Genomic DNA, 26,275 nt, shown 5'->3' on the forward strand with positions numbered 1-26,275 from the left:
ACCTCCCTGTGTGTGTCCCTCACACCCGTGTGTGTCCTCACCACCTGTGTGTGTGCCTCACCTCCCGTGTGTCCCCACCTCCCGTGTGTGTGTGTGTGTGTCCCCACCTGTGTGTGTGTGTCCCCACCACCCTGTGTGTCCTCACCACTGTGTGTGCCCCACCTCCCGTGTGTGTCCTCACCTGTGTCCCTCACCTCTGTGTGTGTGTCCTCACTCTCTGTGTTTGTGTGTCCCCACCTCCCGTGTGTTGTGTGTCCCCACCTCCTGTGTCCCTCACCTCTCGTGTGTGCCCCCACCCGTGTGTCCCTCACTCACCCGTGTGTGTGTCCTCACCTGGTGTCTCACCCGTGTGTGTGTGCCTCACCTGTGTTCCTCACCTCCCGTGTGTGTGCTGCACCTCCCTGTGTGTGTGTGTGTCCCCACCTCCTGTGTGTGTCCCTCACCCTGTGTGTGTGTGTCCCCACCTCCCGTGTGTGTGTGTCCCCACCCCTGTGTGTGTGTGTGTCCCTCACCTCCCGTGTGTGTGTGTCCCCACCTCCGTGTGTGTGTGTGTGTCCCCACCTCCAGTGTGTGTGTGTCTCTCCTCCGTGTGTGTGTGTGTCCCCACCCCCTGTGTGTGTGTCTCACCCTTCCGTGTGTGTGTGTGTCCCCACCTCCCGTGTGTGTGTGTCCCCACCACCCGTGTGTGTCCCTCACCACCCGTGTGTGTGTCCCCCGTGTGTGTCCCTCACCTCCCTGTGTGTGTCCCCACCTCCCGTGTGTGTGTCCCTCACCTGTGTGTTGTGTGTCCCTCACCACCTGTGTGTGTCCTCACCTCCCGTGTGTGTGTCCTCACCTCCGTGTGGTGTCCCTCACCTCCCTGTGTGTGTGTCCTCACCTCCCGTGTGTGTCCCCACCTCCCGTGTGTGTCCCTCACCACCTGTGTGTGTGTGTGCCTCACCTGTGTGTGTCCCCACCTCCTTGTGTCCCTCACCCTCCCGTGTGTGTGTCCACCTCCCGTGTGTGTCCCCACCTGTGTGTGTGTCCCCACCCCGTGTGTCCCCACTCCTGTGTGTGTCCCTCACCTCCCGTGTGTGTCCCCACCCCCTGTGTGTGTGTCCCCACCCCGTGTGTGTCCCCACCTCCGTGTGTGTCCCCACCTCCCGTGTGTCCCTCACCTCGTGTGTGTGTTCCACCACCCGTGTGTGTCCCTCACATCCGTGTGTGTGTCCCCACCTCCCTGTGTGTCCCCACTCCCTGTGTGTTTGTCCCTCACCCCTGTGTGTGTGTGTCCTCACCCGGTGTGTGTCCCCACCTCCTGTGTGTGTCCCCCACCTCCCGTGTGTCCTCACCACCCGTGTGTGTGTCCTCACCTGTGTGTGTGTCCCCACCTCCTGTGTCCCTCACCACCCGTGTGTGTGTCCCCACCCGTGTGTGTCCCCACCCCGTGGTGTCCCCTCACATCTGTGTCCCTCACCCGTGTGTCCCCACTCCTGTGTGTGTCCCCCACCACCCGTGTGTCCCCACCCTTGTGTGTGTCCCCACCCCTGTGTGTGTGTCCCCACCCTCCTGTGTGTCCCCACTCCCGTGTGTGTGGTTCACCACCTCCCGTGTGTGTCCCCACCTCCCGTGTGTGTGTCCCCACCTCCCTGTGTGTGTGTCCCTCACCTCCCCGTGTGTCCCTCACTCCCTGTGTGTGTGTGTCCTCACTCTCCGTGTGTGTGTCCCTCACCTGTGTGTGTCCCTCCCTCCCGTGTGTGTGTGTGTGTGTCCCTCACCTCCCTGTGTGTCCCCACCTCCCGTGTGTGTGTCCCCACCTCTGTGTGTGTGTGTCCCCACCTCCCTGTGTGTGTCCCTCACCTGTGTGTCCCCACCTCCCTTGTGTGTGTCCCCACCTCCTGTGTGTGTCCCCACCCCTGTGTGTCCCTCTCACTTCCCGTGTGTGTGTGTGTCCCCACCTCCCGTGTGTGTCCCTCACCCCGTGTGTGTGTCCCTCACCTGTGTGTGTCTCCCTCACCTCCCGTGTGTCCCTCACTTCCTGTGTGTGTGTGTGTGTGTGTCCCTCACCTCCTCTGTGTGTGTGTGTGTGTGTGTTTCCGTGTACCTCACCTCCGTGTGTGTGTGTGTGTACATGTTTGTAATTGTTTTAATATCTTCCTTTGACATAACCCATTTTGTATCGCTTACATTACACTCACTTATCACCTTTCTCTACACCAATAACTTTATCCTACAGAAATACCTGAAATGGATAAATAATTAGATGTAATATAGAAATGTGTGTAAATGTGGTAAGAATCTATGAGCAGTAACATGTGTTTGGTAAGACCATATAACATGTTGTAATCCAGATGTTACCTTTATATAACAGTTTCCTTGAGGTAAATACAGTATACTGTAGAGTGGCCCGGCGCTCACCAGGCTCACCCAGGTAAATATTGTTGTTATTGTTCACTTTGTATCTTTATTTTCCTCGCAAAATAAACTGTTTCAATTTCAATTTCACGTGTGTGTTGCGTCATGTGTAATTATATTATTAATAATAATAAACGGTTTATTAATAGAGTTGCAGCCGGTGGCTGAAAATATACAGACTTACATTTGATTTAGACATAATGATATAATATGCATTGAATACATTTACAGGGCTGTACAGTACATAAATCAGGAGTTGTTTATTATTTTAACAATAGATGGGATGGTGCTGTTGTTATATCTATCGGTGCGGGCTCTTATGGGCTGAATTTTGTTGTAGTGGCGGACTGCGCCAGTTGGGTGGGGGGCTGAAGGTTGGCGATGACGAGGGTGGTGCAGTAGTCCACTGCCAAACCTTTCAGTGCTTGTTGGTGGAGGTTAAGATGGCATTTCCAGGGTGGAAGAGCGTTGGTGTAGCTGGAGTATTCTTGCGAGCATGATTCTGCAGGCCCTTTTCTGTACCTTCTCCTGACGTTGTTGGGTGGAGTTGAGAACGACCAGGCTGGTGACGCATACGTTAGTTTGGGGAGAATAAAGGGGTTGTAGAAGGTCCTCAGCTCTGGCGTGGGTGTCCCAAGTGACCTAAGTCGTCGTAGCATGTAGAGACGGTACGAGGCTGCCTTGACTGTGTTATTTACATGGGCCTTCCAGTCAAGTTTGTTGTGTGTGTGTGTGTCCTTCACCTTCTGTGTTTATATGTATGTTCTTCACCTGTGGGTGTCCCTTGCTTCCTTTGTGTTTCACCTCGTGTGTGAGTGAGTAGCTCACCTCCTTGTGTGCGTGTCCCTCACCCCCTACCTGAGTGTGTGTGTGTGTCCCTCAGCGCCTCTGTGTGTGTGTGTGTGTGTGTGTGTCCCTCAGCCTCTGTGTGTGTGTGTGTCCTCAGCGCCTCTGTGTGTGTGTTCGTGTGTGTGTGTGTGTGTGTTTGTGTGTTGTAACGGGTTATATAATGAATTTGATTTCACTCAAGATACATTTGAATTGAGAATAACGACAGGTATAATGAGGAGGTGTGAGGGAAGTGAGTGGTGAGGCTCGCGTGAGGGACCAGGTCGGGGAGTGAGGGGTGGGAGACGAGGCAGATTATGAGGGGAGGGTGAGATGACAGGGACTACGAGGGGAGACGGTGAGGATGGAACGGAGGCGAGAGAGACGGCGAGGATAATGGAAGGGGAGGCGAGGATTATAACTGGTGAAGAGGGAGGATGTCCAGAAGAACTCCAAGGAAGGTACAGAAGATAAATGAACAGTAACGCAAGAACAGGATAGAACACTAACACAGGAACAGGATATAACATTAATGCAAGAACAGGATAGAACAATAACAGGAACAAGATAGAACACAGAATAACGCCGGGATATGAGAGTGATTCCTGAACTGTTCTTCTTTTCAGCAACAGAATACAAATTTCAGTCGTATTTTAAGTCGTTTTGAACACAACAGGTAAGAGTAAAATACGAACAAGTTTATTCACTGTATGGATTCATGAGGAGAACAACAAAAATACAGCCAATAATACATACATACATACATACATACATACATACATACATACATGCATACATACTCACAAAAATCACCCCTTTATGACTCATTGTAAACCTCCGTCTCATCATATTTTCACAAATTTGCCAAAGATCCAACATCGGTTTATAAGGTCATATTGGGGGACGATAAGGCCCTGTCCGTGAAGCAACAAGGCCTCAGGTGGTGCACACAGCTGGTTGGCGTCTGCTTATACCGTACAGTAGGTCATGTGGACCACCTGCTGTTTGTTAAAACTCCCAAACTTACAGCGGCACGCAGGACTGTCGTAACTAAGTGTAGTACAATACATAGTTTGTGACTTAGATTATATTATTATGTTCCTCAACCCCTGTGTGTGTGTGTGTGTGTGTGTGTGTGTGTGTGTGTGTGTGTGTCCTTCACCCCCAGTAAAGTGTGCTGGGATGTGTCATGTATTACAGGTTGTCTGCGCATGCGTAAGTCACTGACAGTAACACTGTAGTAACATTAACATTTTCTGTGAGTAGTATGGTGGGCGTATATTAACACTGGGTGTACTGGTCGTTGTATTGGGTGTTGTGTTTATGTTTGTGTAGGGTGTGTGTAGAGGTGTGGGCGTCACTGGGTGTAGAGGAGGCTGTTTTACTGCGAGGTGCTTGTAACGATGGCGGCTGTACGAGGTGGTGGTGTTGTTTCAGGTGGTGGCTGCGTGGGCGGCGGCGGCGACGGCGGCGGCGGCGACGGGATGAACGTGAGCAGCGGCGGCGGCATGGTGGTGGCGTCGGGTGGCGGAGAAAGGTTTCCGTGTAGGGCGCCGGTGAGTTGCCCCGTGTGTGGTCGCGTGTGTTCCAATAAGTACATCTTAAAGATGGAGGACCGACACTCTGGCCCTCAGCGGTTGCCGTGCCCACACTGCTCCAAGGAGTACTCGTCCGCTCCCTCCTCTCACACATCTCTCGCTACCATCGTGAGCGAGAGCCTGGGCCCGTCCCCCTCCCCACCGTCGACCTGCTCGACCCCAAGCCTCAGATGGTTCATCCGCGTCCTCCTCACCAGCTGCCGGGAGTCATGCCTCAGCCCTCGCTAGACCTCATGGACCACAAGCCGCTACACCTGCCGCACCCGCACCTCTCTCCACAACTTCCTGGCCCCTCCCACTAGATCTCAGTACGTTCCCACACCTCAGTAAACTCTTTATATGTATTCCTAAATGAAAAAAAAATCGTCATGAAATACACTTGAGCATTATAAAGAAGCAATATCATGCCTGAATAGTGAGAAATTAACTATTTTGTGTTAGACTCATGAACCTTAGCCTTGACTATCTTACACCACAGGACACATCTGATGGTAGGGACCACTCGGTGTTAGTAAAAGGTTATAATGAAACAGTTAATATAATAACCAGTATAAACAATGGTAGATGTGAGGAGGTTCACTTACTCCTTCATGAGGTAACTCTTCCTGGAAAACTCCTTTATGGGGTAATTTCCCTTCGGGAATCTTCTGCGGGGTAACTCCACCATGAACCCCTTTTAGGTATCCCTCCTTCAGGTAACCCCTTATGAGGTAACCCTCCTTAGGAACCCCATTAATCATAAATTCCTTCAGGAACCCGCTTATGAGGTTGTCTGCCACCATGTAACACAGAGGGTCTTAAGAATACAGGCTTTCGGGTCTTGTCAGAAAGTAACCCCCAAATTTAAACCAGCTACCCTCCCTGGGACACACTCTGGCCCCAGGGTCACAGCACATTAGGAGTAAGAGATATCTAGAACCTTATATATTGTATGTAAGGGACCTCGTTGTCACTATAATGTTACTATTTGTTTAGAAACTTAAGTCCTGCTAATAACAAACTTATCTTTATTTTCATGGCAGTCCACTGTAACACATTTTCTTGGAGGCGTCACACAATAGGCGAAGGGTCATCACACACACACACACACACACACACACACACACACTACAGGATACAACATTCATTAATGTCACTGTGAGGAACCCTTTCGGTGAGGATTATGATGACCTTTTTAAATGTTCGTTATTTGTGTGTCCGAGATATTGCTTCACTTAGTCCACACCAGTCGAGATTACCCAGGACATGGCATGCCTCTTGCCGGGTGTAACACTGTGCTCATCTTTGTTGGCATTGGACATCAGAGAGCGCGGCAGGTATAGGTTATTTTCTGAAAAAACCGAAGTGAGCATTAGGAAGATATAATGTTGTTATTATACGATATAGCAACGACTTGAATGGACACCCAGCTCAGCTCTGTTGCAAGTGTTCAGTGAAGGGATGCCCTCACACCTAGGAGTACATCATGTAACAACACTCCACAAGAACAGCCTCTAAATCTGCACACATTTGGTGACATTGTCTTATCGCCAACCTTCAGCTGCCATCACCGAGTGGAAAAGACCGGTTCACGTTCATGCTTACTAAGTCTGAAGTCTTCACACACCATTACAGATCAATACACATCACCACAGGTCCCTACACACCACCACAGGTCCAAACACCACCACAGGTCCCTACACATCACCACAGGTCCCTACACACCACCACAGGTCCCTACACATCACCACAGGTCCCTACACCACCACAGGCCCCACATCACCACAGGTCCCACACACCACCACAGGTCCCACATCACCACAGGTCCTACACACCACCACAGGTCCCTACACATCACCACAGGTCCCTACACGCCACCACAGGTCCCTACACATCACCACAGGTCCCTACACACCACCACAGGTCCCCACACATCACCACAGGTCCCAACACACACCACCACAGGTCCCACACCACCACAGGTCCCACGCCACCACAGGTCCCACACATCACCACAGGTCCCTACACACCACCACAGGTCCCACACATCACCACAGGTCCCCACACACCACCACAGGTCCCTACACATCACCACAGGTCCCCACATCACCACAGGTCCCTACACACCACCACAGGTCCCTACACACCACCACAGGCCCTACACACCACCACAGGTCCTACACACCACCACAGGTCCCCACATCACCGCAGGTCCCTACACACCACCACAGGTCCCACACATCACCACGGCCACACACCACCACAGGTCCCACACACCACAGGTCCCTACACACCACCACAGGTCCCACACATCACCACAGGTCCCTACACACCACCACAGGTCCCCACACACACAGTCACACATCACCACAGGTCCCACACCACCACAGGTCCACACCACCACAGGTCCCACATCACTGCAGGTCCCTACACACCACCACAGGTCCCAACACACCACCACAGGTCCCTACATCACCACAGGTCCCTACACACCACCACAGGTCCCTACACATCACCACAGGTCCCTACACATCACCACAGGTCCCCACACACCACCACAGGTCCCTAACATCACCACAGGTCCCTACACACCACCACAGGTCCCTACACATCACCACAGGTCCCCACACACCACAGGTCCCCACACATCACCACAGGTCCCTACACACCACCACAGGTCCCTACACGCCACCACAGGTCCCTACACATCACCACAGGTCCCTACACACCACCACAGGTCCCCACACATCACCACAGCCTACACACCACCACAGGTCCTACACGCCACACAGGTCCTTACATCACTGCAGGTCCCTACACACCACCACAGGTCCCAACACACCACCACAGGTCCCTACACACACAGGTCCTACACACCACAGGTCCCAACATCACCACAGGTCCCTACACACCACCACAGGTCCCACACGCCACCACAGGTCCCCACATCACTGCAGGTCCCTACACACCACCACAGGTCCCAACACACCACCACAGGTCCCTACACACCACCACAGGTCCTTACACATCACCACAGGTCCTCTACACACCACCACAGGTCCCTTGACATCACCGCAGGTCCCTACACACTCCACAGGTCCCTACACATCACCACAGGTCCCCACACATCACCACAGGTCCCTACACACCACCACAGGTCCCTACACATCACCACAGGTCCCTACACACCACCACAGGTCCTCACACATCACCGCAGGTCCCTTACACATCACCACAGGTCCTCACACATCACCACAGGTCCCTACACATCACCACAGGTCCCCACACACCACCACAGGTCCCCACACATCACCGCAGGTTCCCACATACACCACAGGTCCCACACACCACCATAGGTCCCCCCCACACACACCACCATAGGTCCCCCACACCCACACACACACCACCATAGGGTCCCCCCCACACACACCACCATAGGCCCCCACACACACACACCACCATAGGCCCCCCACACACCACCATAGGTCCCCCCACACCCACACACACCACCATAGGTCCCCCCACACACACACCACCATAGGTCCCCCCACACCCACACACACCACCATAGGTCCCCCACACACACCACCATAGGTCCCCACACACACCACCATAGGTCCCCCCACACCCACACACACACCACCATAGGTCCCCCACACACACCACCATAGGCCCCCACATACACACACACCACCATAGGCCCCCCCCACACACACCACCATAGGCCCCCACACCCACACACACCACCATAGGTCCCCCCACACACACTACCATAGGCCCCACACCCACACACACCACCATAGGTCCCCCACACACCACCAGGCCCCCACACCCACACACACCACCATAGGTCCCCCACACACACCATAGGCCCCACATACACACACACCACACCATAGGGTCCCCCCCACACACACCACCATAGGCCCCACACACACACACACCACCATAGGTCCCCCACACACACCACCATAGGCCCCCCACACCCACACACACCACCATAGGTCCCCCACACACTACCATAGGCCCCACATACACACACACCACCATAGGCCCCCCACACACTACCATAGGCCCCACACCCACACACACACCCACCATAGGGTCCCCCCCACACACACTCACCATAGGCCCCCACAACACACACACCACCATAGGCCCCCCCACACACTACCATAGGCCCCCACACCCACACACACACCACCATAGGTCCCCCCACACACCACACCATAGGCCCCCACACCCACACACACCACCATAGGTCCCCCACACACACCACCATAGGCCCCCACACGCACACACACCACCATAGGTCCCCCCACACACACCACCCATAGGTCCCCCCACACACACCACCATAGGCCCCCCACACCCACACACACACCACCATAGGTCCCACACACCACCATAGGTCCCCCCCCCACACACTACCATAGGGCCCCCACATACACACACACCACCATAGGTCCCCCCCACACACACCACCATAGTCCCCCACACACACTACCAGGGCCCCCACATACACACACACCACCATAGGCCCCCACACCACACACACCCACCATAGGTCCCCACACACACCACCATAGACCCCACACACACACACACCACCATAGGCCTCCACGCACCACCATAGGTCCCCACACCCACACACACACACCACCATAGGTCCCCCACACACCACCATAGACCCCACACACACACACCACCATAGGCCCCCACACGCACCACCATAGGCCCCACACCCACACACACCACCATAGGTCCCCCCACACACCACCATAGACCCCACACACACACACCACCATAGGCCCCACACACACCACCATAGGTCCCCCCCACACACCACCATAGGCCCCCACAACACACACCACCATAGGCCCCCCACACGCACACACACCACCATAGGTCCCCCCACACACCACCATAGGCCCCCCCACACCCACACACACACCACCATAGGTCCCCACAGACAAAACCATAGGTCCCCCACACACACACCACCATAGGCCCCCACACCCACACACACCACCATGGCCCCACACACCACCATAGGCCCCCACACACACCACCATAGGGTCCCCCTACAGACAAAAAACCATAGGTCCCCCACACACACCACCATAGGCCCCCACACCCACACACACCAACCATAGGTCCCCCACAGACAAAAAACCATAGGTCCCCCCCCACACACACCACCATAGGCCCCACACACACACCACCATAGTCCCACACACACACACACACTACCATAGGTCCCCCCACACACACCACCATTGGCCCCCCACACGCACGCACACAACCATAGGTCCCCCATGCACACTCACCATAGGCCCCCACACACATACACACACTACCACAGGCCCCCCACACACACACCACCATAGGTCCCCCCCACACACCACTAGGTCCCCCCCCCACACACCACCAGGGCCCCCCCACACACACACACACACCACCATAGGTCCCCCCACACACACCATAGGCCCCCACACACACACCACCATAGGCCCCCCACACACTACCATAGGCCCCCCACACACACACACACACCACCATAGGTCCCCCCCACACACACCACCATGCCAGCCCCCCACACACACACCACCATAGGTCCCCCCACACACACACGACCATAGGTCCCCCACACACACACGACCAAGGTCCCCACACACACACACTACCATAGGGCCCCACACACACACACACACACACACACACACACACACACACACACACACACCACCATAGGGTCCCACAACACACACCACCATAGGGTCCCCCCACACACACACCACCATAGGTCCCCCACACACACACACTACCATAGGCCCCACACACACACACACACACACACACACACACACACACACACACACACACACACACTACCATAGGTCCCCACAACACACACCACCATAGGGTCCCCCACACACACACCACCATAGGTCCCCACACACACACACAACCACCATAGGCCCCCACACACCACCATAAGCCCCCCCACACACACACCACCATAAGCCCCACACACACACCACCAGGTCCCCCCACACACACACCCCACCATAGGTCCCCCACACACACCACCATAGGTCCCCACACACACACACACTCACCATAGGCCTCACACACACACACCACCATAGGTCCCCCACACTCACACACCACCATAGGCCCTCCACACACACACACCACCATAGGTCCCCCCCACACACACACACCACCATAGGTCCCCCACACACACACACCACCACAGCCCCACACACACACACCACCATAGGGTCCCCACACCACACACCACCATAGGCCCCACACACACACACCACCATAGGTCCCCCACACACACACACCACCATAGGCCCCACACACACACACACACACCACAGGTCCCCCCACACAACCACCATAGGTCCCCACACACACACACACCACCATAGGCCCCACACACACACCACACCATAGTCCCCACACACACACACCACCATAGGTCCCCCCACACACACACCACCAGCAGGTCCCCACACACACACACTACCATAGGTCCCACAACACACACCACCATAGGCCCCCACACACACACCACCATAGGTCCCCCCACACACACACCACACCACCATAGGCCCCCACACACACACACACACCACCATAAGTTCCCCCCCACACACACACCACCATAGGTCCCCCCACACACACACACACACCACACCATAGTCCCCCACACACACACACACACCACCATAGGTCCCCACACACACACACACCACCATAGGCCCCACACACACACACACACACACACACACACACACACACACTACCATAGGTCCCACAACACACACACCACCATAGGTCCCCCCACACACACCACCAGGGCCCCACACACACACACTCCATAAGTTCCCCCCACACACACACCACCATAGGTCCCCCCACACACACACACACACCACCATAGGTCCCCACACACACACCATCACTACTATAGTTCCCCACACATAACAGTGGTGGTTGTATTGGTTGTGATGATGGTGGTAGTCCCCCCACACTAAGGCGGATCTAGTATCAGGTGCATCAGTACCACAACAACATGCAAGTCACCACTATGGTTAGGGTTGCCGACTCACATTACCGCCATAACACTTCCCACTAGTTCACCTTCCCCCCCAAAAATGTCGCTGGAATACCACACTATAATCTCCTGTTGTTAGTCCGCCATAGTACATCATGCTGTACAATTTGTTTTCTTATAGTATTTCATAGTTATTATTTCTGGGTAAATTATTGGAAACTGGAAACTTGGTGAGAGAGGAGCGTTACGTGTTTATAAGCATTGTTTTGTCAACACTTGGTCGCCCTGGAGAAGCTGCCTGCCTGCCACGTTGACTACCACCACCACCACCACCTGTTAGTGTGTGTGTGTGTGTATGTGACAAACAAGTACAAGATGTTCCACTCGGTCACCCGCAGCCTTACGACAATAAACTGGAGAAACTCTGGTAAAGAATGTCCTGGTGCGTGTTGTTGTCACTCCTCGCGGGATGAAGGGGGTGAAGGGAACACCTTCTTGCCGGTCTACAGTCAGTTAGTTGACATGAACGTTCAAGAGTAGTATTTGGGAGTCTCATTGTAACTGCCATCGTTCAAGTATTGTTTTTAGTAATATAATAATAAGGCCTACATTTTGGTGCTTAGCAAATAATGTTAATTCCAGAATATCCATTTTTTATACAAGTACAGTACATGGCCATAGTTTGTAATTATGTGTAGGTGCGTGTATGAGCATCTCCTAGTCGACCACTTTAAGCCATAAAATTTGTATGTGTTTGTTTGCTCTAGTGCTGTACACTGGCCAACAAGTCCTGTCGCCTCTGAACCCGGGTAAATGAAGAGGCAGGTGAAGCGACAGCACTTGTTGGCGAGTGTAGGCTTCTGTGTTTGAGTGAAGAGCAAGTTATTGGCATGTTAGGGAGATCCGTTTAAAGCATCACGTGATTATCAGCGTTATGGTTATTAGAACAACTGCTCTCTCTACTGTATTGAATGTATTCACAGCTGATAACATCCAATCATAAAGTCGTCACGTGACCTGAAGCCCGCTAGTTTGTTCAACTTGGAGAGTCATGAAAATATATTGTTCCAGAAATTTTCAAAAGTTATGATAGGTCGTGCTGTTGTGCGAACAGCCATTGAGGAGGCCTTTGCCTGCAGGGCTGCTGTTGGAACAGCCGCTTCACATTACGGAGCAGAAAATAATGTAGAACTATTTATGAGGTAGAGAGTGACACAGACGAGGTGCTGGACACCATTACAAAGCAGTCATCAATGACTCAGGACTGTGTTAGTAACTGCAGCATCATCCTCTGCGAGAAAGTAAAATAAAATTTGTAACGATAAACGGACGGAGAAATTAAGAGAACATAACATGAACTCAGACATAAGTCACTATCGCAGTTACCGGCTTTAGAGAAATAGCAAATTTTTGTACGGAATTTTGTTTTGTTTTCCTTTAGTACATATTTGAAAAACGTTTTCTTACCATACAAAATTGAAATTAATGCTTTTTTTTGTCTTGGAGGACATGGTGAACGTTTTCCATGGTAGCGGTGATTGGATATCTCGTACAGTATTGGTCAGAGTAGGGTCCAAGGAAGATTATTGATTAACTATAATTGGTTAAGTACATTGTTCAGGTTATCCCAGAACAATTATGAATAATATCAATACTTTTAATTTTACCTCTACCAGTATTTACTTTATGTGACTGAAGGGTTGTCGCCAGGTAAGGCTGGCAAGTACAGTAGGCTACATTACATGTTACAGTAGTTTATATGACTCTAGTAGTAAATTTCTCACGAACAAATATTACTTTAGTGTCATACGTAAAACTAAGTAAGTCTTCTAAATAATTTCACTGGAAAATTCAAGGAGGAGCGAATAGTAACACTAAACGAGTAAATTGAGGTAGAGATGGGACAGTAATTTGGCTTCCACCACCAGGGTGCAGCACCTCACGGCCCAGCTACTGACGCGCCAAGGGAGACCCGCCCAGTGGAGTCTCTTGTCATAGAAACTGATAGAACACTTGTAACAAAACACACTACAACCAACTTGTGTGTGTGTGTGTGTGTATATACAGTATGTATGTGTGTGTATGTATGTATGTATGTATGTATGCATGTATGTAACAACCACCACCTTTGTGTGTGTGTCCGTGTCTGTATATGTGTAACAACACACCATTTACTCTGTGTGTGTGTGTGTAACATACTACCACCAGCGTGTGTGTGACAACACACTACGACAATTTGTGTGTTTGTGCGTGTGTATAACATCCCACCATCTGTGTGTGTGTAACAGCACAGTTATCAGCACTCAGCAGTGAATGGGAGGCCATTGTGTGTACTAACAACCTCTCTTACTGTATTTTTCTCCCCCTGACCGATGGTTCGGGGAACTTCAGTAGTGATGCTGTACGTATGTCCGGCCGTCCGTGTCAAATTTGATTTACGCTCGATAACTTTCCGTTAAAATACTGGATTGTTTATAAACTTAGTGTAAAGTGTTTTATTAGACATTCTTGCTGCACAAGGCGCGAATTTAGTGAGTTACAGCACTGTGGTTGTCGGGTGTTGGGAGTTTGTGCCATTTCCAATAGTTGTTGTTTACTGTGTGATGATGGATGTCTTATTATAACAGGCGACCAACACCATCTGCGTTCATCCGCTTCGTCAAATTGCCAATTTTCTTTTGATAAAGCTGCTGCAGGTGCATCAGAATACTGTGTTATTGTATCCATTTGCCATGTATATAAAAATCATTATAGTAGTTAACAGAAATGTTCCTAAAAAATACAAAGTAAAAGATGGCCACCAAAGTTCAACTGGCAGCATCAGCAGCGCCATTTTGGTTCTTAAGTTTTACCTTGCTGACTCAGGATTACTGTGGTGTGGATCTGACGTTTATTCAAGACGGATGGATATACGACGATGACATAAGTTATAAGCTCACCTACCGAGGCGACTAAGCTAAGAATAGTCAGTGGCTCTGCCGGGGTCACCTGGGTTTTAACTCAAGATGGGGGAGGGGGAGGCCCCGCAGAGAAAATTCTTCCTTTCCTCCCATCCCGTCACAGGGAGGTCTGAGTAAACACTTGGTTTGGGGAATTATATTTTTGAAGTAAACAACATAAGAAAGAAGTACATAAACTAATATATACAAACAATGACGACTGAAAATCATAAATAACTTATTGGTAAATGAAGAACATTATGAATCATGATGTATTTTCTTCCATAACTTCAGTATTATCATAAATATATAAATATGGTTACTTACTACACGTGCTGTACAGTAATAGTGAGCATGATGGAAACTGAACATTGCTGTTTATTATGATTTGTTTTATATCTTACTTCAGTGTTATTACACAAACAATCCGCTCATTGTTGTAGAGCCAATATTGCCATACAGATATATAGTGTTTTAATATTAATATATTTATGACACATTTTTTAAAAGAGGTGTAATAAGAACTCAGCCCAAGATAGACATATGCTGTGGCAATAGTATTTGTTCCTGTGTGTGAATAATGAAAAGTGTTAAACAATAATTCACCGAGGGGGTGGGGTGGTGGTGGTCAACATTGGAGCAGCAGGTGAAGCATTCAAGGAGAAACAAGTCATGTTAGGACGTACATGTAAAATATTTGTTTCACGCAGAAAATTTGTGAAGATGTGTTGTCAATTCATTCTTTTCAATCTCATAAAAGTGTAAGGAGTGGCCAGGGGTGGTGGGTCTTCAGGTATGGTTGTACAAAGGGAATTTTAAATCCGTGGATGTGGGGGGGGGGGGTCCACACCTTAGTGTACTAAATTAGCCCAATAAGGTACTAGCCCAAGTATAACTGACTTACTTTTGGGTAAGTGGGGTGGGGGAGGGCGGGGTGCTGTGAAGCGCCGCACAAAATGGTGCGCTGGTGGCTGGGGAGGGAGGAGGATATTGATTGTATTTTCAACTGAAAACCACAGAGCGTGTTATAAATAACTGTAATGTAACAATTACACAAAAATACATAACATATTCTGTCATTTATAATTTACAAATTATGCGATTAAGTCACGAGATCAGTTGTTCTACTACCGGCGTGCAGCTTCTAGTGAGAGTACGGCCCCCACACTGTCCTCACTAAAACATTCATAATATGACTTAAAACTACTTCACGAAGACTGACAGCTGATCACTGATCTGCAGCCAACATCTGTACTTGAGGAGGAGCATCAAGCTCACCATCACCTGTTGTGGTCAGGTGTACCAGCAGGTCTGGCAACTCTGGCTCCTCGTCTACTGGTTGTTGTGTAGCTGATCCTCCAGCAATAGGTGGCTGCCCCGAGGTCGAAGTCATTGATGTCAACTGCTTCTAGACGTACACGGGAGGTCAGACGTGTTGACAGTTTCAGCCTGTAGCCAAGGTGACGCACCTGGTGTTGTTCTCACATTACCTCAACGAACAAATACTAGACCACTAAATACGGTGATCATACAGGCATCATTTGTAATGGTCTTATGTAACGTGGTTATTACTGGTTTATTTCCGTGATAAATATCGGGAAATTGTTGATAAACAAATAATCGATTACATGTTAAAGAAAAGAAACCTTGAAAAACTCTAAATAAAAAATACTGAGATGTTTCCGGATAAAATATTATTTTTTAATGAAAGTGCAGTGTCAAATCTTTCTGCACCACCTGAGTAATAATAACCCAAAATTACCAGCCACGGGGGGAAAGGTACCAGCCACGGGGGGAAAGTTACCATTCACGGGAGGAAAGTTACCAGCCACGGGAGGAAAGTTACCAGCCACGGAGGAAAAGTTACTAGTCACGGGGGAAAGCTACTAGCCACGGAGGAAAAGTGCTTACTATCACGGGGGAAAGTTACCATTCACGGGAGGAAAGCTACAGCTACGAGGAAAGTTAACAGCGCCACGGAGTGAAAAGTTACCAGTCACGGGGGAAAGTTACCATTCACGGAGGAAAGCTAACAGCTACGGAGGAAAGTTACCAGCCACGGAGGAAAGTTACTAGCCACAGGGAAGCATTGAAATACGGAGGAAAGTTACCAGCCACGGAGTGAAAATTAATAGCCAAGGGGGAAGTTACTATCCATGGGAGGAAAGCTACTAGCCGCTGTCTTCCGTTTTAGGTGAACCCTTTGGCCTCCTTGAAGTTATCTGAGATCTATCTGTCTCCTCATTATAAAGAAAATTAAATTATAATGGATTGAAAACGTTACAGTATCACACAGCGGATTTGCAGCAGCGGCAATCCTCCTCCTCCTTCTGCTGCTACTCCTGCTGCTGCTAATTCTGCTGCTACCCCTGCTGCTGCTATACTCCTCCTTCTTGCTGCTACTCCTGCTGCTAAGCATTCTCCTTCTGTTGCCATCTCAAGGCTACACTTCCTCCTTCTGGCTGCCTTCCTCCTCCTCCTTCTTTTGGTTGCCATTTCTCCTCCTCCTTCTATTGCTACTTCTCCTTCTGCCCCTCCTTTTTCTCCTCTTCCTCCTCCTTCTACCTCTACGCCTCCTCTTTCTCCTCCTTCTACTCCTACTCCTCCACCTTCTGCTGCTACTGCCACTCTTCCTCCTTCCTCCACACCACCATCACTACTAACACTATTACTATTACAAAATCTGCTCGAATATGTCTCAAAAATAACTCGACTATGAAAATATCTATATCCTGGGTTACAACTATCCATTAATATATATATATATATATATATATATATATATATATATATATATATATATATATATATATATATATATATATATATATATATATATATATACTTAATAATTAATAATCTCAGTAAATAACAATATGCCATCTCTGCCTCCTGATATTTGAAATGGCTGGAAACCGTTATTTATTTATTTATTTATTTATATATGTTTATTTATTTATTTATTTATTTTAACCTCTATTTCATCTGGGTTATTTATTTTTCTCTATCTCGGGAGCCGAAAGGTGTAGAGAGCCAATAATGTATATACACCAAGTTTCATGACTCTATCAACAGTCTCGGGAAAACGTGTTCACGGACGGTCGGCACCTGCCTTCACTCCCTCCCTCCCTCCTTCTCCCCTTCCCGTCTTCCTCCCTCCCCCTCCCCAGTAGGTCATAGGTCATGAAGCAGGTAAAAAAAATATTATTACATCAGCGTCTTTGTTCTTGAGGGTATTGTTATGTTTTAAACTATTGTAGGGATTTCTTAAGCCTCTGAGGACTAGGATGTAACACCTTGTGGATTATACCTTAAAATATCGACCTAAAAAGAGGAGGATTATAGCTTAGATTATCGTCCTAAAAAGAGGAGGATTATAGCTTAAATTATCGTCCTAAAAAGGGGGATTATAGCTTAAATTATCGTCCTAAAAAGAGGTTAAAGCAAATTTGGAATAGATAGATAAAGAGGCGAGTATTATTGACTTTATCCGTGGCTTTATCAGACCTTTAAATTATTGTGTGAACATTTTGTACTGATTACTGAATATTTTCTTCAGTGTAATGCGTGTATTTTTTTTTAAGGAATGTCTTGTATTAGTAGTAATAATAATAGCATTTGTTTGAGTAGTAGTAGTAGTAGACGTAGCAACAGCATTATTTTATTAAAGAGAAGGTAGAAGGAGGGCCGAGGTACAGATGGTTGTGGAGCGTCACTAGTGAGGGACAAGTGTCAGCTGGCCTCACACCACCTGTCAAACTAACTTCACCTTATATCCTGTAATGAGACAAGTTAGATCCCGCGCCCTGCCCTCTTGAGTCAGCAGGGAAGCTCAGGTGTCAGCAGGGAGAGCCAGCAGGTGCCAGCAGATAGAGTCAGGCAACAGTAAAGAGGGTGTGTCAGGTGGTAGTAAGGAAAGTGAGGTTTTAGTAAGGAAGGTGATGAAGTGTCAGGAGGGAGGGTGAGATGTCAGCAGGGAGTGGGAGTAAGGTGTTAGAAGGAAGGATGAGGTGTCGGTATGGAGGGTGAGGTATCAGCAGGGAGGGAGAGTAAGGTGTCAGGAGGGAGAGTAAGGTGTCAGGAGGGAGGGTAAGGTGTCAGGAGGGAGAATAAGTTTGTCAGGAGGGAGGGTGAGGTGTCAGGAGGTAAGTTGAGGGATACGTGTATCATAATTCATTGATATTTGGGACAAGAGATGCGTCACCTGGTATTGATATTGACATTGAAATAGTTTATTTAGTCAGAAGAACACAGATACTGTACAGGGTCGACAAAAATCATAATATTAACATGGCTGAGCCAGTTGAGAGTCAGAGCTCTCGTGAAGGCACCTGATATATACTGTACATTTATCTCAAGGAAGTATTATTTAACATTTAGTATCATCTGAAATAGTACACATAGCATGGTGATAAGAAGAGCATATCATCATCTTACTACGGTTATAACTTCGATATTTATTTATTTTATTTTAGTTTTTTTTTTTACATTTACATTATAAGTATATACACAATTTACAGTGGGGTTATTAAGTAGCCGTCTCAAGGCTTACTCAGGAATAGATGAGGAAAAGTTCAGAAAAAATTGGATGACAATGTGACCAATCCCAGGTGCGCTATAGAGGTACAGGAAGGTGTGTAGGGTGTGTGTTAGGTGATGTACAGGTATTGACCGAGACTTAAAGTGTGTAATGGACGGGATGTGTGTTGTGTTGGGTGTAAAGAGTGAGTTTGATGGTGTGTGGGATGTGTTATGGGGTGGGGGTGAGGTAAGAGTGTGATAAGGTTCGTGAGGGAGGGAGTGGTGTGTGTGAGGGAGCCAGGTGGTGGAGGGCGCCACTCGCCACGTTGCTAAGTTAGCTACCCAGCAGGTGGGTCACTCTCTGCCACTACCTCCTTAACTCTAGTTTATCATAATTTTCTCCATTAAATATTTACACCATGAAGGCCACAGTGATGTAATAGATATTATCACTTAGCTTAATGGACATAAGATGTATAGTTACAAGTCCCTGGCGTTATGTTTTAAAGTGTTGAGTCGTTTTGTGTGTCAGATAAAACTTGTTTGTGTTAGTGTAAATAAAACTGCAGCGTGTAGTGAGCTAGGTGTTGAGCGGCAGTCTTACGGCTCACGCTGGGCTGGGCAGCTCAAACCAAAATGGATGTGTAACTGAGGCAAGATATTTACTGTGTATTACCGATACTAATATTCATTTTCACCGTACTTTATCACTAACGTACCGACTAATTATTTTTTCTTCACTTTCTACTATATCCGACCACATCTACTTAACATTACCTTCTTACACTGGATGATTAAATTCATGCGCCTGCAGCTCTATACCTGACTGTCACTGACGATAAATGTCACTCAGTCACTGACGGGAAAAAAATATTTTGATGTTGGCGGATCATTGTTGGAGTTAAGACGTACTGGAGTGTGAAGTGTTCCTCTCAGCTGTAACTTACACATTACTTAAAGTATTTTCTGGGATGGAGGAAGATGTACACCGCTACCAGTATGGCACTATAGTACAGGTCTTATGTGTCTTCTCGTCTTGAGTGATTAAAAAATACATCACTGAACTGTTAGATCTGACCAAGAACGAACCACTGATAGTCCTCAGGGGCTTGTTCCTGCTAAAATCAAGTTCCTTACTCTCCTTTATAATCTACAACCAGTAACTACAAAAAAAAAGAATAACGTATGTGTTAAATTTGAAGCCTCAAGTGTCGCCAAGTGTACCCGCCCGCCGACCCACCGCACCACGTTCACTTTGATCCCCGCCACCAAAAACGTCTCGGGGGTATATATTATCATGGTGTCATCCGTCAGTCTGTATTCCCGTGTTTATATCGACAAATGGTGTTCTCACAGTAACTAGTGTTGTCTCGTCACACACAGCGTCTTTGTACAGTTAATGAAGCTTATTGATTGTGGTCCCAGACGGTCGTGAAGATGAACCTCCTAATGATGGCTGCCGCGTCGATAAAGAAGGAATTAAGTTTCTTGATAATATGGCTGTAAATAATGGGCCCCGGTCCTAATGGGTCCCAACCATTACCGCTGGGGGCCAGTCCTAATGGTTAGGTTAGATTAGGTTGGTGTCTGTCAGGACTGGGGTCCATTTGACCTGCAGCCGTGAATTATATATCCGTGAGGACTAAGAGTGAGTTTGGGGAGTGAGTGACCTCCAGACGGCCTCCAGTGACCCATAACCTCCCCCCTCACCCCCTCTGGCTCTCCCTAGCTCCCTCCACTCTGGTTCTCTTTCTGGTTCATGTCCTCTCTCCCTCTGGCTCATGTCCCTCCTTCCCTCCACTCTGGCTCATGTCCCTCCCTTCCTCTGGCTCATGTCCCTCCCTTCCTCTGGCTCATGTCCCTCCTTCCCTCCACTCTGGCTCATGTCCCTCCCTCCTCTGGCTCATGTCCCTCCTTCCCTCCACTCTGGCTCATGTCCCTCCCCTCCTCTGGCTCATGTCCCCCTTCCCTCTCCTCCACCTTCCTCTGGCTCATGTCCCTCCATGTCCCTACCTTCCTCTGGCTCATGTCCTCCTTCCTCCACTCTGGCTCATGTCCCTACCTTCCTCTGGCTCATGTCCCTCCTTCCCTCCACTCTGGCTCATGTCCCTACCTTCCTCTGGCTCATGTCCCTCCTTCCCTCCCTCTGGCTCATGTCCCTCCCCTCTGGCTCATGTCCCTCCTTCCCTCCACTCTGGCCATGTACCCCCTCCTCTGGCCCAAGTCCCCCCCTTCCTCGCTCACTGACTAATGTCCCTCACTCCCTCCCTCCATTCCCTCCTCTCTCTCTACGTGGGTCATGTCTCTCCCATCCTCCCTCCCACTTTTCCTCAAAAGATAATGTGATGTTTTTACAAGATTTCACACACCCTTCCCTCCCTCCCTCCCTCCCTCCCTCCCTTCCTCTTATTGTTCCTCTTACGTTATTTCGTTGTGTTGTGACGTATTGTGTTATGGTGTGACGTATTTTGTGACGTATTATGACGTTGTGTTGTGTTGTTAGTGACTGTTGGAGTATATATGACTGTATTAGAGAATATATGACTGTATGGGAGAAATAGAGATGCGAGAGTATAATGTACACGTAATATACAGTCTAGTGGTGTGACTGGATAGCATATTATACAGTATATCAGCTCAGGGGACCGTCCGTCTCTTGTGCTACAACGCAAAGTCTTCAGTACACCCGCTCTCCCTTATCACTAACTTACAATGATAAAATAAATGTGAACGGTAATGATAATAATAATAATAATAATAATAATAATAATCATAATAATAATAGGTGTTTATTGTGAATGATGATGATTGGTGATTGTTTCAGAATATTGTGTATGTAATTACGCACACAATCAGTGGTTAACAAATTATCTATGTCAGTATTGTTGTCGTGTGGGTTAATACTGTCTCTTCCTCCCACACACTTCTCGGTATGGTACCACATCTTTCTCGTATTTTACTTTACTTCAATTTCCTACTGCTCCCTCTTATCTAGTGTGTGTGTGTGTGTGTGTTTTGCTCGCCTTTGACAATTTTGCTTTTGTATTTCGGTAATTGTTTTTGTTTTGTTTCGCCTTTTATCTTTTTTTCTGTGTGTGTCTTTCTCAAGCTGCCTCACCTCTGCTTACTCCTGTTCACTGTTCTCTCTTCTTGTATATCCTTCAGAGATTATTAAATTTTTATTGTTATTACTATTATTATTATTGTTATTTTAAGTTATAGTAGTAGTAGTAGTAGTAGTAATAATAGTAGTAGTAGTAGTAATTCTTATCAACCATCGTAAAGTTTGTCCGTAAAATTTATAAGTGGTAAATTTCATTGATATATATTTAAATTATTAAAATGTATTGACAGTTTATTGATGATCCGGTGTTAAAGTATTATTGTTATAAGAGTGCGGTGAGTGAGTGCGGCCCTCTGAGTGAAGGACAAGTGTGTAGCATCATGTAAGGGATCAAGTTTCCTTCATTTTCTGGGGGTTTTAGGGAGCGGTGGGTGGGTGGGTGGGTGGTCCTCAGCCCCCCGGCGTGTGTGAAAGTGCAGTTGTCAGTTGAGGGCAGTTTCTTGCAGCTATTGATCGTACCCTGTGCCTGCCCGCCCGCCCGCCTGGGTCCGTCCGTCCGTCTGCTGCTCCACAAGCGCTGCCCTTCGCTGTTTTCCATTGCTTTTCACTCGAGGACGCTCATCAAGTACGTCCTCACAGCCCCGCGCCCTTACTTTATGTCTGCCTTTTGTGGGTGTCCCTCTTGTCTCACGCTGCCCCATCCACACCTTCTTGGCAGGGATAATGTACCAGGCTTGGGGGGAGTAATGTTACGTCTCCAGGGCGAATATTGAAGTAAATGAAGCGAAAAAGTAGAATGTTGAGGTGGTGTTTACCGGGCGGTGTGTCTTAAAGCTGCCTGCCAGCCAGTCGCGCGTCTGAAGATGTGCGGCCCCGCTCGGGGAGCAGGCGGCCGCCCCGCACCCACACCTTGTTTATGTCCTCCTCCTCACAAACTAAGGCTCTCATATATAACCCAAGGCCACACTCAACCCAAACTAAAGGCTGCCAAGGCCTTGTTTATGACACTTGCTCAATACAAATGTGTGTGGCAGAGGTGGGGGAGCCGAGAACCTCTTGATAAAGAGGTAATGGTCGGGGCCCATACTGGATACGGGTTTAACTTTGCATGAAGATGTAGTATATTTAGGCTCACCTACACACCCAGGAACTACACGGGGGGGAGGGCAAGATTTTTTTACCTGTACATTATTTACATTTAAGACGTAAATATTCAGGGCTGAAATAATTGGCATCGCATCACATTTATCGACAAGAGACTCCTGGAATAAATGCAGTTACACACCATTGTTTGCCGGTCGTCCCTCATAGTATAACCAATATTATTATACATTTTCTGAAGCTATTTCACCCCTTGACGCTTCATGCAGATAAAAATTATGCCAGTTAGGGATAAACGTGACCCAGGAGGACCTAAGGGAGCGGATACGGAATATTCCAATGTTATTCAAGTGATGGGATTCTAAAAATAACTTGTTGTGTACATTTTCGGTGAGTGTCTAGGTGGGTTGTGCGTGTATTCCTTAACACTAAGCTTCTTACTGCACTAACATGTTGACGTGTGAGGTACTGTACTGGTGAAGGAGGTGTAGTGGATGACAGGATTGGGGTGAGTGTGACGGATGAGTGTAGTGGATGAGTGTGAGTGTAGTGGATGAGTGTGAGTGTGGTGGATGAGTGTGTATTTGTATGGTGGATGGATGTATTTGTGTATGAGTGTGATGGATGATGGGTGAATGATTTAATCGGTGTGGTAGTGGATGAACGGGGAGGTGACTACAGTAGCGGTAGACTATGTGGCGTTTACTCAGGCGGCCATTTTGCCACTATTGACGATAATGATGATGATAATAGTAATAATAACAATAATAATGGTGTGGCTATCGTCATATTTAATTCTATATATGTATACACTGACCCCTGGTGGAGGCACACGCACGGACTAAATTAATCAGAATATATAGAACTAACTAGAGAAACACCCCCCTCCCCCCCCTACCCCTTCTCCCCCTCCTTCCCCTTCCCCTTCTCCTCCTCCCTAATTTATCCCATCTTTCGTGACCTTTGACTGTGCTGAAGATGAATAATGATAATGACGATAATGATAATGACGATTATGATTAGACTGGTAATGATTGGATTGGTAATGATTGAACTGATAATAATTGAACTGGTAATTAGACTGGTAATGACTATCAAGATCTGTATTTGAGAATCGTCATACAGTGTGTTATTTATTTATTTATTTTTACATAATTACATATCCATGGGTACAAAATCATAAGAAATAATAGGCCCCCCAAAAAATACTCGCAAGTTTTTTATTTATTTATTTGTATTTTTATTTTTTTTATTTATTTTACCCCCTTGACCTCAGTAAAATTAACAAAAAATTAAGAAAAGATTGAATTTGTTTACTGTCGTGTGTGGAGGCTATCACCTGGTATCTCTGTCGGAATACATCTTAATTGGTCAACTTATGAGACGTCCTGTGGCTAAAATTTGTGTTTGATCTTCGACACGCTTGAAAGTTGGCGTGTCGACCTACGAGGAGGGAGAGGGAGTGGGGTGGAGGAGGTAGAGGAGAGGGAGTGGGAGGGAGTAGATGGGGGGAGTGGTAGAGGAGAGGGAGGGAGTGGGAAGGAGAGAGTAGAGGGAGTGGGAAGGAGAGGAGAGGGAGAGAGTAGGAGGGAGTATGAAGGAGGTAGAGGAGAGGGAATATGAAGGGACAGGAGAGGGAGTGGGGTGGAGGAGGTAGAGAAGAGGGGGTGAGAAGGGAGATGAGAGTGAGTGGGAAGAACAGAGAGGAGTTAGAAACAGGGGTGGAATAGGTAGAGAAGACGGAGTGGGAAGAAGAGAGAGAGGAGAGGGGGAGAGGGAGACGCATTGGACTAAGACACAATACATGTCTATTGAATTTAAAGTAAGCTTACTTAAAAGGACTAGATATGAAGGCTGGCGCTCAGTCGTAATTATAGATGGAAGAAGAAAAAGGAGAAGAAGAAGAAGAAGAAGAAGAAGGAGAAGAAGAAGAAGAAGAAGAAGAAAGCGAATATCCCCTCCTCTCCCCTTCATTTGCTGATATATATATATTTATAACTAGACCCCATGTGTATACCGTCTCTTAAAGTCGTCCACGCGATACATAACGGACTATATGGAGAAGAAAGTCCATTATATCGAGGATCTGTTAGGTGTGAAATCTCCATCTAACGAATTCTATAAAAATGAAAATCCGTTATATCAAGAGTTCGTTAGATGTGAGACCTCCCATCTAACGAACTCTATAGAAATGAAAGTCCGTTAGGTATGACCTCCCATTTAACGGATTATATAGAGAGATAGGTCCGTTATATGGAGGTTTTACGATATGTCACCAAGTGTTTTCAATCTCCGGGTCATTAGAATAGAATCATGTCCTATGAACTCTCGGGTTGTAGTAGTAGTAGTAGTTGTTGTTTTTAGTAGTGGTAGTAGTAGTAGTAGTTGTTGTTGTTGTTTTAGTAGTGGTAGTAGTAGTAGTTGTAATAATAAAATGGCGGCGAAGGTGTGGCTATTGTTTGAGTCTGGAGGCCAATAATAAAAAAGAAGTTGTAGTAGTTGTTGTTGCTGTTTTAGTAATAATAATAATAATAATAATAATAATAATAATAATTGTAATAATAATAATATCAGTGATAATAAAGAAATGGGCCTGAACCTCATTAATTATAGGTGTAGTGAGGACAGCTGTGGGGGCGTCAGACAGGGGCAGCAGGTGTCAGCTAAGGGTATGTACAGCCCGAGGTCATCCAGAGGGGAGGTAGGTGTCAGCCCGAGGTCATCCAGGGTGAAGGAAGTGTATACATGTGAGGTACAACAACACACGGTGAGGTAGAAC

At 48.1% G+C, this 26,275-nt stretch overlaps 1 protein-coding gene across 1 annotated transcript in view; it reads left to right on the forward strand.

Annotated features, from left to right (window-relative positions):
* Nucleotides 1-4,933: 4,933 nt before the first annotated feature.
* LOC121865018 (myb-like protein Q) overlaps nt 4,934-26,275 on the forward strand; it is a 44,038-nt gene continuing 22,696 nt past the window's right edge. Inside the window, exon 1 of the mRNA XM_042364310.1 lies at nt 4,934-5,128. Within this exon, the coding sequence (XP_042220244.1) occupies nt 5,128 (1 nt within the window). The 5' untranslated portion in view covers nt 4,934-5,127. The remainder of the gene's footprint in view (nt 5,129-26,275) is intronic.

The sequence above is a fragment of the Homarus americanus genome, unplaced genomic scaffold (assembly GCF_018991925.1).
Source record: "Homarus americanus isolate GMGI-L3 unplaced genomic scaffold, GMGI_Hamer_2.0 scaffold2539, whole genome shotgun sequence".
Classification (NCBI taxonomy): Eukaryota; Metazoa; Arthropoda; class Malacostraca; order Decapoda; family Nephropidae; genus Homarus; species Homarus americanus.